This window comes from Mus caroli, chromosome 2, assembly GCF_900094665.2.
Source record: "Mus caroli chromosome 2, CAROLI_EIJ_v1.1, whole genome shotgun sequence".
Taxonomy (NCBI): Eukaryota; Metazoa; Chordata; class Mammalia; order Rodentia; family Muridae; genus Mus; species Mus caroli.
Genome location: NC_034571.1, coordinates 99,854,848 through 99,874,464, shown reverse-complemented (window position 1 = coordinate 99,874,464; position 19,617 = coordinate 99,854,848). Strand labels below are relative to the sequence as shown.

Below are 19,617 nucleotides of genomic sequence, written 5' to 3'. Positions count from 1 at the left end.
GTATGTAGGTGTGTGGGTGTGTGGGTGTAAATACACAACACAACTTGAGTCCATCATTTCCTGTTGCCTGTGTATACATGATTTTTCCGTTGACCATTGATCATTTTTTCTCTTCATTTTAACCTGCTGTGGTTTTCTGTAATGGTCTCTGTCTATTGCAAAGGCGAGTTTCTTCCATGAGAGGTGAGAGCTATGTTTATTTATCTGTGCGCTTAAGTACTTAGATTGAATACAAATTAAGAATGATGCTGGTTTGACAACATGGTAGTAGTAGGTTCTTCTCTAAGATCCAGGGCATTGGTTACCCTAGGTTCCAGTGCCAGGCATGTTTGCCTCCTGTTGAACAGGCCATAAATCCCATTAGATTGCCCAGGTCGAGGACCACTATTGCACCTTAAGGGATATCTTGGCACACTGATCATTATGAATGTTCAAACACAGCTCTTTTACATGGCTTCTAGGGTTCAGATTTCTAGGTCTTCATGCTTTGAGGGCAAAAGCACTTTACCAATTAAGCCACCTCCTTGGATGGACTTTTTTTTTTTTTTAAAGAAAAAAAATTAGACTTGAAGTTTCTTAGAGGAGAAAAGACCAAAGACAAGAAGGATCAGAGAAGTGGGGAGAGGAAAGAGTGATAGATAAAACACAGATACAATTAAAGTCCCATCCTCTGGGAGACACTAACCTGGGAATCCCAGCAGATTCCCTTCTTCAGATTTTTTCCTTGAAAAATGCAGCCACTATTGGTGGCCCTGGAGATGGACTAGCCAGCTAGGGGTAATGACTGCTCTGTTGCTCATGACTCAAGAGTCTTGAGCGCTCACAACTATGTTTCAGCATCAAAGTCAGCTTCCAACTTGGCACCTCTGCTGAAGAGTGAACTAGGGAGTAACAGGCTCAGCAGCTTAACCAGGCCTTCCTCATATCCCTAAGCTGTCAGCATTCTTCTGAAACCCTTCAGCTTCCAGTGTTTCATGGACCACGTAGAACAATAGACCACTCAATTCAGAACCACCATTCCACTTGCCCTGTGGATATAACTCCTAGCCTCTGCTCTTCCTCTCTCCTCCAACACAGTTGCATCAGGAGCACCAGCACTTTCTATATTTCTACTTTGCATATGTGGTACAGTGTGACAGCCTGTTTCTGAGATCCTGTGGCTTGATAGTGGAGTATCTGCCCTTACTTGGAAGGTTTGCTGGCTTTAGCAGCTTTAGTCTGGAGTGGGCCGTGTCCATCCCTCTTTGCAGTTGCTTATGGCTTTGCAACACCAAACCGTGCTGTGTAAGCAAAAGCCTTGTTTATTGTGTTGAAAGAGAAAGTGCTGCTCTCTGTTTCTGCTTACCTAGCCTTGGAGGGAAGACAGCGCGCGCAGAGCCAGGAGGAGACTGGGATCATTGGAGTTATTGGTTTAATGGACACAACTGTGGATCGTTGTCCAATGGTCTAAATTCTGTTTAATTGAGTACATTTGCATCTGATTTTGTTTCCATCTAGAATGACACAAGTTTGTCTGCTCTGATCATACCCTCCCAAATGATTTGCTCCCCTAAACTGCCGCATTGGAGAATCGTAAATCTCTCCGTGACATTCAGCACACTAGGGCTGTGCCTGAAGATTCACACAAAGGCCACCACACCCTCCAGTCATAGTTTCTAAGGGATATTTACAGTTTTTTTTTCTTTTTTCCTTTTCTTCTTGCTCTCTTTATTTTCATTTTGCTGATTTGTAAAGCAGTATTTAGTTATTATGTATGCCTTAGTGACTTGAAGCATTACAGAGTTCTGTTTCACAAAGCTCATAGAAGCACTCAAGCAAACTACTTAGCTATACATAGTCACTTAACCTCATGAGTGGGTCAAACTTTTAAACATATTGCATGCCATTAACTTGCTTAGAAATGGTCAGCTTCATCAGGGAGCAAAAACCAAAGGTTGGCAGAAAATTCCAGTTCTCCTGAAGGTAATCCACCAATATAGGGTGTCAGTGGTTGACACGTGGCTCACCTCAAGGGTAGTGAACCAGCAAGGAAGACATTTCTGGAGAAGACTTGAGGGTTTTGTTTAATATCTGATAATAAATGGCTTTCAACTGATTAAAAAATGCTGAAATCTGACATATGTATGAAAATGATTCAACTTTGATAAACATGTCATTAGAGGAAATGTCTACATTTATCAAAAGCTTAGGACAACCTCACTGAAACCAAATAGCCTTTTCTATAGTCCTCACCGCAGTGGAGGAATGGCTCCTCCCCCTACTTTCTGGGTCAAACCCTAGCCCGTGAAGAGAGTCGATCATAAGGAAAAACTTAGGACTGTTTTAATCTAAGTTAGAGGTGACTATGGGTGCCACAGATATTCTAGGTGAGCTGTCATCTACAGAGTACCCGTGGCTGCCTCGCTGGCCAGATGTGATGTGTTGATGACTGAAAGATTACATCTAAAACCCCATTTACTGGCAATAGTGGAGTTCATGTAAGACACCTGCCTGATGTCTCCTGGTGCTTGATATGGCATCGTGTGATATTATCAATTTTCGCTTCAGGAGTGTTCCCATGCAGCAGGGGGGACTTCGCAAGGAATCTCTGCACATTTGATCTGGGGTGAAAGATGCCATTTTCATAGCAGAGCAACTTTTCCTTGCAGAAAAGGATTGGTGCTTCTGCACCTTCAGAAATGTATTTATTTTCAGGGAATTTGCAAACAACAACAACAAAATGTTTGTTTTGTTTTGTTTTGTTTTCTTTATGGGGGCTGTGATCAAATGTTTTCATTGCAAGGCACGAAGCAGTTGCTGGGAGTCCTGACGGTTCACTTTCCAGCCGTGGGCAAGCTCCTTAACATTTCCTGTTTATTTCTGGTTTGTTAACAAACAAAAAAGGAAGTAAAACAGCAAATGAGTCTTGGAGTATGTCCTCTTCTGCTGCACCTTGGACCACATTCGCTTCTGTAACTTCACACTATCAAATGTCTGCAAAAGGGTGTACAGCTGCTCATCTAACCCCACCAGGGTGTTCACCACCATGGTGTCCTAGGCAGCAGGCATTTATTCAAGCAGCCCTGCTGATCTGCAGTGTGGGAATAAATACCAGACCTTTTGCAGAGGTTACCAAGAGCTCCCTTCAGTAGAAATGATATATTGTCTCCCTACATCGATTAAAGTGGAGGGCTGGGGTGTGAGCCGGGTTATGCTGTTTTGTATGCACCTAGCCAGGTTATGATTTACATTCACGAGGAACCATTGAATGGTATAGAGGAAGAGGGAGGTTCCTTACAGCATCCCATGAGCAACAGAACCAACCTCAGGCCTGGCACTCAGATTGCCATCTGTTTCCTAAATGTGCTTTCTTCTTCCTAGGAACAAATTAACAGGTTAATTCCTCTTGACTTGGAGAAGTGGTATCACAACTTCTAAGACATGACCTCACACGTCCCTTCCTTACATGAATTTTCTTTGAAGCACTGCATTTATATCTTTCCTTGGTTTTCATATTGAGGATGTAGTCTATGCCATCTTACTGCCAATCATTTACTATAACTACCCACCTTCATTCTCATGACATCCAACTGTGCCTCAAGAGAGGCCTGCACAAATTAAAGAGAAATGGGAGAGAGAGAGAGAGGAGAGAGAGAGAGAGAGAGAGAGATTTCTGTGGCACTCAGTAACCGTAAGCCATTCCAGTTTTATTGGGTATGTGAGGGATTTTAACAAAAGATCAAAAATCAGAGTGATGGATCCAGAAAAATGCCACGTGGCATCAAAGTTAGGGTTAGGTAGCCAAAGAATCATTTTATTATCAATGTCCTATCTACACACACACACACACACACACACACACACACACACACGTCCATATATGTACGTTCCTTGATCCTTTTAAGTACTTTTCAATAACTAGCAGTTTGTGTTTTTATTTTCACGAGGAAAGTTCACCTAAGATAGATATCTTACTTGCATTAGTTGTCTGGTTTTGTTGCCTTTCCAGGAACAGGCATGAGGAATTTAATGTTACTTCACATAAAATGTGGAAGCTAATAATCTTTAAAAGTGTTTGAGGGAGCTAAAGGCACAGCTCACAGGCACAGTGCTCACTATATGGTCAACTACTAGGTTCAAACCCCATTGCAGAGTATAAGAGAGACTGTGTATAAGTTAAGAGGGTAGAGAATTATCATGGCATAGGATATGATAGGAACCTATGAGAATGCACATGCAGTCCTAGGAGTAAAATCCAGCATAAGATTTGAGGTTCTGTTTGAAGTCATCTGGGAAGCTGCAGGAGAGACAGTAGCTTCCTGGATGGCGACACCACAATGTCTGTGGCCTCTGGGCCCTGCTGCCTTAGGATCCGGACATAATTTGCTTTCACTTCCATCATTTGCTTTTTTTCTGTTAAAAGAAAAGCATATATATATATATATATAATACACATATATTATACACATATATATCACATATATACATGTACATGCATGTACAACATATACATCCATTCAGACAGTTCAGTGTCAAATGCAGAGTGACTAGGGCATTTAAGCTCCCTCAGCAATTCTTGGCCCTCACCCTGCACTCTCACACATTTGCTCTGCTCACGCAGTCAGGTATATACTTCCAGTCTTTAGGTGTCATGCAACTGGAGGCACCCACAGTGTGTCCTTCAAAATACTGTAACATCTGAATTGGAAGCTAACATAGGACTGATCAAAAGATGGAGATGGAGCCATTTGTGAAAATGAAAATCAAAGCTTTGCAAAGAGCATTCAGGCTTTATTGTAAATGACAGAAAACATTAATAATTGTGTTGAGGATGTGAGCAAAGTATTCTATTCTGGAAGCATCTAGCTTGTTTTGCCAAATGGAATGCATCTTCAAAAACACTTAATATAATTCTTTGGTGGCTGATATCTACCTGTTAAATGATTTTTGCATTATTGTATGTGAAATAAATTATTATCATGTTTTGAGGCTCTCAGAATGTCTTATTTTCTTACAAGTATTTTAGCAAGTAAGTCACAGAAAAATCATTCGTGGAATGATTAATTAGTTAGAGCTTATAATAATTAATGAATATATGCAAAAGCATTTCTCTTCCCTTTTAAAGTATTTGGAAAATGTAGATTTGTATTAGATGGTTATTTTTATTATACTTCATGAGAACTACAAAATGGCATCAATAAAATAAAGTTCTAAGGGATAGGTAATTAATTCTGTGACCAACCATATTTCCTAAACAGACACGACATACTGGAAAGAATTTAGGCAACTTGGAAAACCCACAGACCTTCACCATGAAAGTGCTACGGACGGCCATGTCTACAGGACAGGGGTCAGCTTCACCTTCACAAAACTGTGCATTTATAAAACTGAAGATTCAGAAATGAATGCTTGTCCACACAGACTTGTAGACATAGCAAAGAGAAAAATGGTAGGGAGAGTAATATTTGAATTTCCAATTTTCTTAATCTCCCTACAGACTTTATTGGGGACAAGAATGTTGCTGGGAAGGAAGCCTGGAGTTTCCTTTGTGATTTGAACATCCTTTGGAATTGTTTTCCTAAAGAAGATTTAATTTTAGTTATCAGTCAGACCTAATGAACACTATATGGCAAGAAGGCTCATGCCGAGAAAGACCAAGCATTGCTAGTACTGGGGGCACTTCGCCAGAGCCTTCTGCTATATCACTCATTTGCTTACTTTTTCACTGACTGTGATCATTTGAGGGGTGCTCATTGTGATGGTTAATATCCACAGCCATTAAACAGGAACTATAATCCCCTAATCTCTTGGCATGTCATTGATAAGATTTCTAGACTTGGCTAAGTCAGATGGGAAGACCTATTGTAAATGTTGGCCTCACCATCCTATGTGTTAGGGATCTGGACTGAATAAAAGACAAAGTAGGCTGAACACCAAAGTCCATTACTCTCTACTCCCTGATTGCAGGTACAGTGTGACCTGGAACTGGCAATCTCCTCTTACTTTGGGGCATTCTCTGTCAAGAATATTCTCTGTCAAGAAATACCACTAGGTATTTGGCCAGAGCAATAAGAAAAGTAACTAGTGCTTTTATATTCACAAATAAATGGAAAGGAAGCCTTGTGTATATTGCTTTTATAAGATTGTAGTTTGAGGATACAGTTAACTGTTAACTAACATTTACAAACTTTTATAACTTAACTATTGTTGAATGCGTTTAAGGGACAACATTCTGAGCTAGGGTTCTAAGCAATGATGGGAAGGGAGATAACAGAACAAAAGGCAGGTATTTGTCAACAAGGTAGGATAGCGCTGAGGAAGGCTTTGTACCATTCCTCTGAACAGTGCTAAAGATACCAAGAAATATGTGTCTCTCGAGTTTTCCATGAACAATTCTATACTTTTGTCTCTTCTGGGCTAAATATGAGGGAATATTCCCACCTGTCTTAAAACCATTGAATTTACCCACTTTATATATAACAGTAATAACTTTATGGTGCATTTCTAAAAGAAAACAACTCCAGTATTGTTATTATAGGGATATCAGGTAATTTACTACCTAAGTTTATAATTTCCTTAATGTGCAAACAATGTCTTACGGAGTTTCCTGAAGATTATTATATTTTTCCTAGTATCTCTCTTCCTACAGAAAGGACTTTAAATTCTTCAGGATAAAAAACAAACAAACTAGAGTTCATTTTGTAACCATATGTCCTTTCCATTCTGTCATTTATCAAAGGAAATGAGTAAGAAATAAAGAGTGTATTGAAACTAGCATATGCTTATTCTTACAACAGAAAGGAAATCTCCAAGCTGAGAAATTCCATTAATAAAGCATTGTTTTGGATAATTTGAATAGTAAGATGACAACAAATACACCACTTCCTTCCAGATTCATCACTAAGGTAACACCTTCAATCAAACCTCAGAATCTCTGTAAATAGGCCTGAGTACAGCTCAAGACTCACTGATATTTGAATGAGTTCTTTAAAATAAGCAGTGTAAACAATGATTTTCTTGAACACAGATATAAACGTCACCTTCATAATAGCCCATCACGAGGAGTGTAATTATTAAAATTTATCCTCCACTGTTCAAAGTTCAACAGGCAAGGACTGTGCCGGGAAGACTGAATGCTTTAACTCTTCAAGACCTTGATAAAAAAAAAAAAAGGAGGTGTCACCTGTACCTTTTGAGGTTATAAAGCCATGTCCTGCAGACACGCAGACAGCCATACCCCTCTCTATGTCGTCCCATGACTCAATGAGCTCCCCATTTGAGGTATAAAGTGTTTTGGCTGGGTGGGACATTTTCAGACGCACAGTGCAACCATCCAGCAACTGAAATACGAAAGAAAAGTCGATTTGAATGCCAAGTGTCTCAAAAATAGTTATTAAAACTGTTTCAGACAAGATTTCATGTAACACAGGCTGTTAGCCTCAAAGTCACTACTTAGTTGATGATGAATTTGAACTTCTGGTCCTCTGGCTTCTACTCTTGAGTGCTGAGTTACAGATGTGCACCCCAAGGTTAGGTTTATGTGTTACTGAGAGTGAGGCAAGCACTCAATGGCACCACATCTCAATCCTCAAGCCATGCTCTTGAGAGAGCTCTATCCCTACATAAATACTCATTCAGCACAATTATTGGGCATAGGTAAGGAGAGGTGGGGAAAGGACACACAGTGAATGTTTGCTGAAGTGTTTAACATGAGGGGCTTCAGTGGTCTTTGGTGAAGATGTCCATGTAGGCCTAATTTTTCCACAGATGAAGGCATCTTGACATTTAACACATTTCTAAATATAATAAACTCTGGATTAGGGATCTAGACATGACAAAATAGCTTTAAATTTTTACTTAATGACCAAAGAGCTAAAAATACAAATAGTGAAGTAATCCAGGCACTTGTCCTTTGTGTCACAACCAGAAAAACCTGTGAAACTGAAAGAAACTGAAAGAGGCTCTTGTAGGTAATTTTAAATTTTATCAATTAAAATACTTACTAGGCATAGAATCATGGAATGAGAGAAACATTAGCATAAAACTTACTTGGTAATTGAGAAGGTCTGTACAGCAGGTACCAGAATGGAAGAAATAGCTTTTCTCAGCTGATATGAAAAATCATTGTGTGACCACCATAAGATTTTATTTACAGGAAGCTTTAGTCAATCAAATAATTAAAAACACATAATAAAAAATAAGAGCAGTCAAATGAATAGGTAAATAAGCAAAGTTTATAGCATGAATAGTTTTTCTGATTACTAACATTAGACATTCAGAAAATACAATGGGAGAAGTCAAAGCCAAACAGAAATAATTATTTTAAAAATATGAGTTCCTTATATGAAAACTATATTATTGTACTGATGGACCAAAAATCTGTTTCAATGCACATATGACTGCCATACATCTGCCTGAGAATAATGAATATCACAAAATTTGTCAACTTTCATGAAATTAATTATTAGTCTTATACAACTGAGGTCAAAACACCTGTGATTTTATGGAGATGAAAAGTAATTCCATAACTTCTTTACAATTCAATAATGATAACAAGATGAAATGGTGAGTAACTTCCTCTCCTAGGAAGCAAACTACATCATAAAGTGGTGCTCAATTTCGAATCATCTGGTACTGCAGCTTACATCACAGCAGCATGAACTCTATATGGCATTCCAGGGGGACCAAGACTAGTCAGTAAACAAAGTTGAGAAAATTCTTCTAAGCTAACAAAGAAGAAAATATTTCTACTTATATTTTTTACCAGAAAAAATTCTCATAGTTGTTAAAAGAAAAAAAATACAACCATAAAACATTAACAAGAATAATCATTGAATCTTGATATTACCTTCATATGATAAAAGATTTCCTAAAACATTAAAATCTTAAAATCAACAAATAAACATATTCTTGTTTACTTCTTATATGTTTAAAAAATTATAGACAAGTAGACAGTTGGATACATGTCACAACAGATCTGATAGTCTCGGGAAACAATAGAAAAAGATATCTCTCCACATGCAAAATGTATCCAGTAGCAAAACAATGCAGAATTTCGTAGAAATCCTAGAGAAGTCATGGTGTTATATGGTTCTTCAGAATAGAATGCCCTGAATGAAAATAAAAAGCTTGTCAAGGTTCCCTGTACAAGTCTCTGAAGACAAATAAGCTAGCAGGAGCTTCTAACATTTCTTCTCAGTCAAACCCGTGTGTGTCTATGTCTTTGCCCTGAGCAGCAGAGCTCCCCTTGGCTGGCAGAGGTAATGGAGCTGTACTAGCAGTACCCATACAGCACACTCTGGCAATGTGTCCAAAGGATCAAACATGTTTTTATGAACTAAAGGTAGCAAGCAAAACCAGAAAATAAATATGAATTTATATATTATTTTTCTTCACAACAGTAAAAACTTAAAACAACCCAATTGGCAATCAATAGAAAATTCAGTAAAAAAACAGTCTCTGTTGGATAGATTAGTATGATGTGACCAGAAATATTGTGCTATTTTTAAGAATTAAGTTATATGAGGAAAAGTCACAATAATTTCTTAGATGAGCAAAGCAACTTTCAGAACTGGTAAGTCAGGCATAGGACTTACCATGATCACACTGATCAAGCATAGACAACTCTTTAGAATCCATGGACAGTCATATTTATACTGAACTAGGATAATGTTACTGTGAGTGACAGCATCTCCATTTTCTTGTTGATGCTCTTAGTTTGATCACTCACTTAATGACACTATTTTTTAAAATTAGGAAACAAAATAAAAGTTATTAAATTAATCAATAAATGTATGGTGATTATTATAGAAATAAAGCTATAATAGATGCATATGGTGTGTGTGTATGTACATGCATGTATGCATGTGTGAGATGTAGGTGTGTGTTTGTATGTGTATGTGTGTAGGGAAAGGAGGTATGAATGAATATGTACAATGTGTGTGATGTTTGTGTGTGTATCTTTTAAGGGTGCAAAAACAATACCAGAGGTTAGGTGGCTTAAATAGTAGTCCATTTCTGCTATTCGGGATAATGCAGCGTCCTACTAAATCAATTCCTAAGGGTGTCTGTTCTTGGCTTACAAATGGCTACCTTCTTGCTGTGTCACTATATGGGAGAGAGCGGGGAGTAAGAGAGAAATAGCATCTTCCCTCTTTTCTCTTTGTAATGTGTGTGTGCATGTGCGCGTGTTAGTACACATAAATGCTCATGTGTGGAGGTCAGAGGTCAACCTTGGATGCAATCTGTCTTTTCCCATCTTGCTTTTTAAGACTCTACTTTTACCTTGAGCTCTCTGATTCAGTTACTCTTGCTGACTAGCAAACCCAAGAATCTGCCTGTCGCTCTTTTGCTGGCACAGGGCTCAGAGGTCTGTATGCTTGTGTTGCAGGCATTTTATCAACTGAGCCATTTCTTAGCATGTTCTTTCCCTTTTCTTGTAAGGCCACTAATCCTGTCTATTCAGGTTTCTCTCCTCATAGTTTAATGCATTTTTAGTTGCCCTCTAAGAGTCCCATCTTTGAGTATAGTCACATTGGACTGTAGAGCTTCAGCATTTGAACTTGGGGTAAGGAGTAGGATATAATTTACGTTTAATAGCCACTGTTTTCTATTTCAAGGCAAATGAAATGTAAAAGAGCTGAGTACCTACCTGGGATGGAAACGGTCTGGCAAATACATGTAAGTGTGTATACATATAAGTGGGAGAAACTTATGTACAATTTGAAAAGCTGTAACAAAAAAAGTAAAAAGAAAAATACCTTACCATTTAAATGACAGTCCCCTACAGATATCATATATCTTAGTTAGAATTGGGAAAATGAATGAAACTTGATAAAAGCATCACAAAGGCAAAACAAAAGTCAAATATATGCCCACTGCACTTGGTTTTCACTGAGGCAAAGTCAATGAGCTTACAAACATCCTTTAAAAATAAACTAGAAAATAAAGTGTTTTCACAACAACTCCATTCAAAACTATCTAGTCAGGTTATAAGTTTGGAGACATTCTTAAGTCTCAGTGTTTCATGAGGATTTAAGTCTGTTCATGTGCTTTTTAATCACATTGACTAGTATAAATCATTATTGATCATTTTGTGAAAAAAAAAAAAAACCACAGTAAAGAACCAGTGTTCTATAAATAGCCAGCTTCCATCTATGCTCTGGCTTTTAAATATAGCTTTCATAGACAAGGTTTCCTCAAGGTGGGCACTGTGACATCTGGACCCACTGTGTGTACCAGTGGGCACAAGGCATTTGCTGATCTAAAGAGAAAAGACCCATCTCTTATTCTCAAAGCATTCATAGCCATTCTTTAGCTGAAAACAAACATAGAGATTTTAAGATGCTGTGACACCAGACATATCACAGAGATAGGAGAAGACAAATGTCTCAGCCTAGGGAAGAAGGTCCTGGGCAAACATAAATCAGAAAAGGATGCTGGTCCTGAAGAGAGCCACTGGCCCTGGAGAGAGAGCTGCCTGGTGCTTTGATGACTGATAAACCAACTCCAGCTGAAGATGAGTGTTGCTCTAGCAATGTTCAAAGAGTGTGTGGTTAAATCATCCACAATAGCCGTGGTAGTGAGAGAGAGCCTGTGTTGCCTGAGACTCGAATGCCATCTGGGGTTTCATGACACTGAAGGCAGTAGAGTGAAGCACGTTGTAATGTGCCCGTTCCCCATTCTTGCAGTAAAGGTCCAGCCGTGGATACTCCCAATGTCCCTTGCAATGTGTTATTAGCTAGCCCCTGCAAGACATCTGAGCTTCCTGCTTCTTCCTTCCTGCTGCCTCCTTCCCTACACAGTCTGTTTTTCAGAGGTGTTCCTTACAGCTAGATAGCCTGTGAGGACAGGTTTCTAACAGACCACTAAGACTCCCTGCAGCCTCCTAATTTAAAAACAACATATAGCATAGAAAAGGAAGAGGGTGGGCCAAATTTCTCTAATAATCCTTGTTCAAACTAAGGTGTCATGGTCTACCCCAGTTTCCCCAAAGCCCTTTCTATTTTTTCAGAGAACAACTATGGTCTGATCATTTTAGTCTGGGAAATATTACAGACAATTTTTCATCTCCCCCAAATGCTCAGGTTAAAGTGTTAATTTCTAATGCAATCATATGTGAAGATGGAGACTCTAAAGAGATGCGCAAGTTTCCACGTGGATATGAGGAAGTGGCTCAGTCTAACAGGGCTGGTTCCTAATAAGAAGAAGCAACAGAGTTCCTTTTCCCTACACACAAAGGAAAGGCCTTGAGAAGAAACAGCTGGAAGTTGGCCCTCAATACTCAGAGGAGAATCATGGTGGCAGGAGTAGGGGCTGTGGTCATGCTGTAATCACACCCAGAAATGCAGCCATGAATAGGACATCCAGCCATCTATAAAGTTTCAAGAGGCACCCCCAGTAATCTATTCCTTCAGGAAGGCTCCACTTGCTGAAGGTTCTGCAGCCTTCTCAAACAGTGCCACGAGCTTGGGGCCAGGTGTTCAAACACCAAGCCTGATGGGGAAAACCACAACATGTCCCAAGCGGACTAATGTCCATCACTTTTGAACATGGTCTCAAGACAGTCATATCTCTCCCTATCTGTTGATGTAAGCACCATCTATTTAACATACTGCATTAACTCAAATACTCATGCTTTTGCATGGAGCCTAATACTGTCCCTGCTGAAGTTGTTGATGCATAGCCCTTTCTCAAGAACTGCTGGAGGGTTCAATTGATTCCTTTGTACACTTTTCCCTCATCTCAGGTGGGCAAACCCTCCCTTGATTGCCCTACTGAACTTCTACTAACTTGACCTTCATCAAATGTATGAGTCCTTCTCTGAGAAGATGATTGGCTTCTGTATCCTATAAGAGCAATCTTTATTCATCATAAAAAAATACACAGAATACACAAACACACAAGGAAGAAAAATAAAACTACCCCATGTTATGACCCAATACAAAGTGAATGCTTAGAGTGGTTAAGTCCTCCAATGCTGTTTCAATTTACCCATGTATGTGTGTTTAGAATCTAACTCCACATGTTTTAGATTATGTTTATTTTACTTAGTGTATCTCAACCATATTTGTTGTTTTTATTCTCTCTTAAAGCTGATTTTAATTGAGTTATGATATTCCATCCTATGGGCTATAATTCATTTAACCAATTTCCGATTGATAACTTTAAAAATTATCTCTACTTTCTCTCTATTGAAACTACTTCTGTGATTAATATCTCTACCAAACAAACTTTGCATAAGTTCATAAAAGATGTCCTTGGGATACATTATGGTTTGAGTGTGAAATGTCACCCCTCAGTCTCATGGGCTTTAATACCTAGTCCTTATCCTGGTGACAGCAGTTCGGAGAAGTATTAAGAGCTGGGGCCTCGTCGGCAGGGCAGTGCTTGCCGGTAGGACACTACAGGTGGGCCTTTGGAGGGCACGGCCATCCCCGCTTTTTTTCTCTGCTTACTTGTCTACCAAAATATGAGAAGTAACAGAACATGTTCCTGTTGTCACGAACTCTGAAGTGGACTCCCAGCTATGACTGAAACTATGAGCTAACACAAATCCTTTCTCCCAAAGGTCTGTCTGTTGTGTTGTCATGGTGACATTCAGAGTGCACTTGCTTCTATGGTTCACAACCAAGTAATTGTTCTCTTAAAAGTTCAATTTCCATCAATATGGGAGCATGAATTTCTCTGTACCCATTTAAAGCCTGGATGTATTTTCATACTCTTTTCTACTTGAGTAAACAGCCTAGTAAGTTGACAGATTAGAGGCTACTTCTGTGAGGGCTGGCAAAGAGAGATTAAGAATAAAAAATAGACTTTATTTTTTAAAAGAGAGCAGAGGTGAGCCTATCCTGAAATCCATAGAAGTAGGAAACGGTCCCAGGGAAGACCAAGCAGCATGCACCATTACTCACATGAGCAAGCTGAGCACAGCTGTCATGGCACCACTTCTTGGCCAAGAAGAGGACTCAGAAACTGTTTCCAAAAGGTAACCTGGATGACACAGGCAATTTCACCCCCAGGACAAGCCTGAAGTCTTCATGAGCTTTAAATCTAGTTGAGGGATATAGTCAACAGTGGAGAGCAATCTGATTTTATCACACCATATGACTCAGAGGACAATGGCTTTGCGCTATTTTGAAACAGTGTGTGTGGATAAGAACTGGCTACCTTGTGGGCCTAGGAACAGGAACTATTCTCAGGCTAGGCCTTAATAGATCATGAAATACAACGACAGGTCCTATGCCTGCACCCATCTCAGTATTGAGGCCTAATAATTCAATCAAAAGGTGGGTTAATGAGCTGCATAGGCCGTTATCAAAAGAAGAAATGCAAGTGACCACAGGAAATATTCTGAAATATATATTATATCCTTAGCTGCCAGGGAAATCAGAATGACTGTCATGAAGAAAACAAATTAACAGCAAATGTTGGCAAAGATGGGGGTGGGGCAGTAACCTTACACTTGGCTGATGGGAATATAAACTTGTGTAGCCACTGTGAGAATCAATACAGAGGCTCTTAACAAAACTGAAAATTTAAACTAAATGACCCAGCTCTACCAGCATAGGTAGCCAGCTGAAAGACACTGAGCATGCCACCGAGGTACTAACTTAACCATGTTCACAATAGGCAGGGAATGGAAGCAGCCTGGATGTCCACCCATCAGTAGATGAATGGATAGAGCAAGTGTGGTATACAACATACACAATGGAATATTGCGCAATCATAAAGAAAAATGAAATTATGACCCATGCAGAATATTGAATGCAACTGGAAATCACATTTAGCAAGTCTATTAAGTGAGACCCAGGGAGGCAAATATTGTATGTTTGTCCTTTTACACGGAACATAATTTTTAAAGTATATCTGTTCATACATATATGTGTGTATCTATGTTTGTAGGTCATGGAACTAGAAAGTAGGTTAGGAGAGGAATGGAATAGAATTTAAGGGACATACATGACAGATAAGGCTAAGGATTACATGTGAAAGGAAAACAAAATAGAGGACTTTTGGAAGGAAAGGATACCAGTGGGACTAGGGTAGGAGGGCAATGGCTGGGGAGTGAGCAAGAGAGGGGACCTGGTGTGGGAAAGGATAGTGGTGGTGGGGGAGCAACTGAAAACAAAGCATGGCACAGAAATGTATAAAATCTCCCTGGAGGATCCAACCCAATACTTTTTATGCTAACTAAAAAAATTAAAGATAGCAAGAACAAAAAAACCCTGTGAATAATTTAAAAACTTGTCAAATATAGTCAATATTGCTATGAATGTCATTAAAGTGCATATACTTGGTTTTACATAATGGGATGTTTTGTTTGGTAATGTAACAATCTACATTAAACAATTTGCCTTTGAGTGTAAGGAGTCTTTATCATCCTGACATCATAATTTAATAAGATTTGTCATCAGGTATTGTCTACCATAGATGTTAATCTATCAATTACATCGGGCTTCAAAAGCATATAAAAGTCTACCCACTGATAGAAATTAGAGTGAGACTTCACGGCTTCCAGCAATATGGCTTCCACGTACAGGAAAGGTATAAGGCTATTAAACTCTAGATATGGAGTGCCTTTTTTGCTCTACAGTGTGAACCCTGTGGATCAAAAAGCCAGCTTCTGTGTGTATTCTCTGGAAAGTTCCCTGTAAGTTTTGTTACACTGTGCCAGATAGGCTCCTTTCCTCCTATCATCAAGATCCATTCTATCACTGCTTTTTTTTTCACTGCATGATTGCCAAGGCTAAGTGCTCTCTCAGCAGCATCAACGGCACTGAGTCTGGCTTCTGAAGAGACCATTTTGGAGAGGAACATTTAGCCACACTTTGGTGTCTCTCCTAGGAACCTATCTTTTGACAGTACCCAGTTTCCTGTTTGCCTCCAGGTGTGCAAAGCATTTTCCTTCTATTGCTCACTTTGAATGTTCTACATTTTCACCTTGGTTCTCAAGTGCAGCCTTCAACTCCTGAGATGTTGCTGCAGCCCTGGTTCTATCCTCAAAAATAAGCTCTCTCCCTTTAGAGGCTGGAGCAGCCTTAGAGCCGGGCTCAGCTGAGACGCTTCTACTTTTCCAGAGCCTTCATCAGCATCATGAGCAACCTTAGACCTGTCTGTTATGTCCTCTTGCCTCCCATCCCTGCTTTATGGTTTTGAGAATCTCTCTCGTTACATTAGTTTTGGGAATCTCTCTCCTCCCAAGAAAGTCTATGCAAACACTTCACAAAATAAAATATGCGAGGCACTATCAGCAGAACCATTGCAGCAGAAACAACCTTAGAACAGAAGGGTGAGCCCACTTGCCTCAAGTTTCCACTTAAAGATGAAGGCAAACTTTAAAGATAATGATATTAAGACATTTAAAGATAATGTCAAACTTTACATTTATACCCCTCAGATTACAGTTTCACGAACAACTGCTTGCCTCCCTCTAAGCCAACACTTGATTTATCTTTGGGAAGTGGAAATTCTGTTAGTCCAGGATGTTAAGTTATAAGAATATGACAGGCTTTCTCTAAGAACTACATTTCTTTTCCCATAAAGAACATATCTACTGAATAATTCACAACACGGGGTAGAAATAACTCTTTTGTGAGTTAGATTCAAAGTGAATGAGAAAAACCATTTTAAATTATTACTATAGCTGTTAAAAATAAACTGGGTCCGACTCAGCCCCATCTGGCCTTAAATTCAATATTGTAGCTAAAGATAATCCTCAGCTTTTCGTCCTCCTGCCTCCACCTCTCAGGTGCTGGGGTTAGCAGCTTGAGATAGCTTGAGATAGCGCACCTTCATTAAGTGATTTAAATTATAGTCTTGGTGTGGAGTCCATGCAATTGGCATTGTTCTCTGCTGGCCATTTGTAATATTCAAATTCGCACACGCATCAGATAGCTTTAGACTTTTCATGTTCACACATGGAGGCTGGTTTAATAATTTGATCAGCCTTGTGTGGAAAGTATGATTCCCACCGGACAAATGAGAAAATGAGGTTCAGAAAAGTTCATTAACTTGTCTGATCTACCAATCTAGAGATGTCAAAGCTGATGTCGGATTCTGGCCCTACTTGATATTCACATTAGATTTACCTCTGACAGAGCACCAGCCTGGACATAAGTGCCATCGGCGTGTCTGCCTCCATTCTGGTAAGCCCACACGCGTTTCACTCGGGGAGCCTCGTACAGGCTGTGCTGCCTCTCTGCTTTACATAGAGCTCCGATCAGAGAGCGTCTGGACTGCAGCTCTTGGTCTTCAGAAAGGCGTGCCTGTTGAGGAGAGTCCATAGAATGCTGCTTGTGGAGAACGATCGGGTATACACACGGAACATGATAGAAACCAGAAATGCCGCATGATCACGATTTATACTGAAACAACTCTAGTAAGCCCAGGCCTCTCCTGACATACACTTGGGTGAATTCTCCTTGCTTCTGTGAAGCACTAAAGGTGTCAACAGCTATTGGGGTAATAACACAGATAGATTAACATTGACAAAGTACTTAACTCATTTGCAATGTTGAGAAAATTGTTTCCGGACACGTGTGCAGTGTTCTTCCTAGAGGAGATGTCTTTGCAACTAACAAGTGAGCCTTTGATTTAGAAACAGAGCTTCATTCCCGTTAGCTAAGTGATGCCTAGGGGACTGTGTGTATCAAGTCCTAGCTCACAAGTTTCTGAAATTCAGCTGCCACCCTTTTGCTTTGCCAAGTCCTCGTCTGGCAGCTCCTAATGCTAGCTCAAGCATATCCTAGCTCAATGCTTGGTCACTCACTCCCTGACTTGGGATTTATCCTTCTTAGCTTGGCTAGGTATCAAGTCTCTAGCAATGCTAAGTTCTTCATCCCAGTCACCTTGATTTAGATACACATTTAAAATTTGCATTGAACATGCATCACGAATTTAAGAAGCCCTGTTAAAACAGTAATATATAGCTCGATTTTAAAAATAGTTCACAAAGCATAGAGGCTTTCCCCAGTCTCTATCCCTAGTCCTGTCTCAACAGCTGACCTTTCTCTCATCAATTTTTTATGCCTGGCAATCATGACTGATTAACCAATTGGCCGAAACCACTTTTTCGTCTTCTTTCTTTTGAATGTCTCCATTGTAATCAGTTTTGTGCTCCTTGCTCTTTTTACATACTGGGTCGTACCCTTAGGAATCATGACTGATGAAGCCATAAGGTTCAACTTGACTACACTTACTGTAATTACCTTTGTACATATCCACTGGGTCTTTTTCTCGTCTTTGCTAAGGTCATAATTTCTGGTCTCCATTCAAACAAAACAGACGTTCATGTGAGCTGGCTGTCTCCAGGATTCCTACTCTCCAAATGCCAATTCAGTGCTTGGCATATGCTTATGGTGGTCATAACTGCTCAGTTGCCGAGAGCATATTAATAGCATGATTTTTAAAAAGTCAACACGATACTTTTAAATGCTGCTAAAAGAGGTAGGGTCTTTAATGTCTGGGGTCCCAAGAAACGTACCTCTGTCTCTCTTATCAGTTCCATGAGCTTCATTTCCTCTTGAGTCTGCTCAGTCCAGCCTCCTTCAACCACCACTGGCTGCAGAGGGCTTTGGGTTGGAACCATCGTGGCTGGCTGACATGCTGTTACTCGCCGCCCTGGAAAGGAGTCCCAAGAGATGTTGTCTCTGAGGCTAGGCTTTCAAGTTTCAAAGGAATTGGGTTGACTTTCTATGCATTAATTTTTCTAACCATGATCAGGAACACAGGCAAAAATACTAAAAATATCCTAGAAGCCAAGCTGCCTAAAGGTGATACTATTTAACAATATGGAAGCACGGGTCTTTAAATGGCCAGCACACTACAGATGGAAGGGGAGGACAGCGTGCTGACTTCCACCTGGCTCTCGCACGGCATCTGTGGTTTGCTTCAGCAGTAATTTAGTCAAATAGAATTCATGACCTTACTCAGTTCCCATCATATCTCCCAGTCTCGGAACATATGTTTTGTTCTTTGCACTAATAACAAGCCTTCCCACACAATTAGCTTCACAGCCTGGGGATTAAGTATTTCTAAAATAATATTAGCAGAAGAGATGAGAGCCCCCTTTTTCTATCTAATAATACCCCATGAGCACAGTTCGCTTCGGAGGCCTCTGCTGAGCCCTTTTGCTGTTTAAAATGCTGGAGTAAGAGAGAAACTATTTATTGGAACACTGTATTCTGAGGAACTGCGGGCATAATTTATTAAGTGTGGTGACTCAAACGTTTCTATTTCTTCAAGTAGACGACTTTGAATCCTTCTAAAACATTCTCAGAGTCGTGTTTATATGATACTGTTTTCTCTTGCTGAGCTGAAGGTCCATTCAGCACTGTATCTCTTACTGTTCTCTAAACGTCTGAAGCACACAAGTCCCGTTTTGTGTTGTGGATTTTTGGGCTGTGCGTTTCAGCGAGCCTATGCTTTAAACTTAAGAGCGAAAATAAATGGCAAGAAAACAATTATAACTATAAACTGTAACTGTGAAGAACAGCAGATAAATAACAGGAATCAAAGCTTCCATGGAAGATGAGGCAGAGGGATGGCTAGTTTGAAGCCTGTCTGAGTGAACGAAAGGCTAGCTAGAGCAATTTTAGCAAGCCTCTGTCTCAAAGTTTCAAAAATTAAATAACAAAG

General features: G+C 39.7%; 1 protein-coding gene across 1 annotated transcript in view; it reads right to left on the bottom strand.

Moving 5' to 3' along the window:
* Window positions 1-4,264: 4,264 nt before the first annotated feature.
* Dcdc1 (doublecortin domain containing 1) overlaps window positions 4,265-19,617 on the bottom strand; it is a 361,410-nt gene continuing 346,057 nt past the window's right edge. Inside the window, 4 exon segments of the mRNA XM_029468240.1 lie at window positions 4,265-4,392; window positions 7,169-7,319; window positions 17,070-17,246; window positions 18,464-18,600. Coding sequence (XP_029324100.1) covers window positions 4,265-4,392; window positions 7,169-7,319; window positions 17,070-17,246; window positions 18,464-18,600 — 593 coding nt within the window.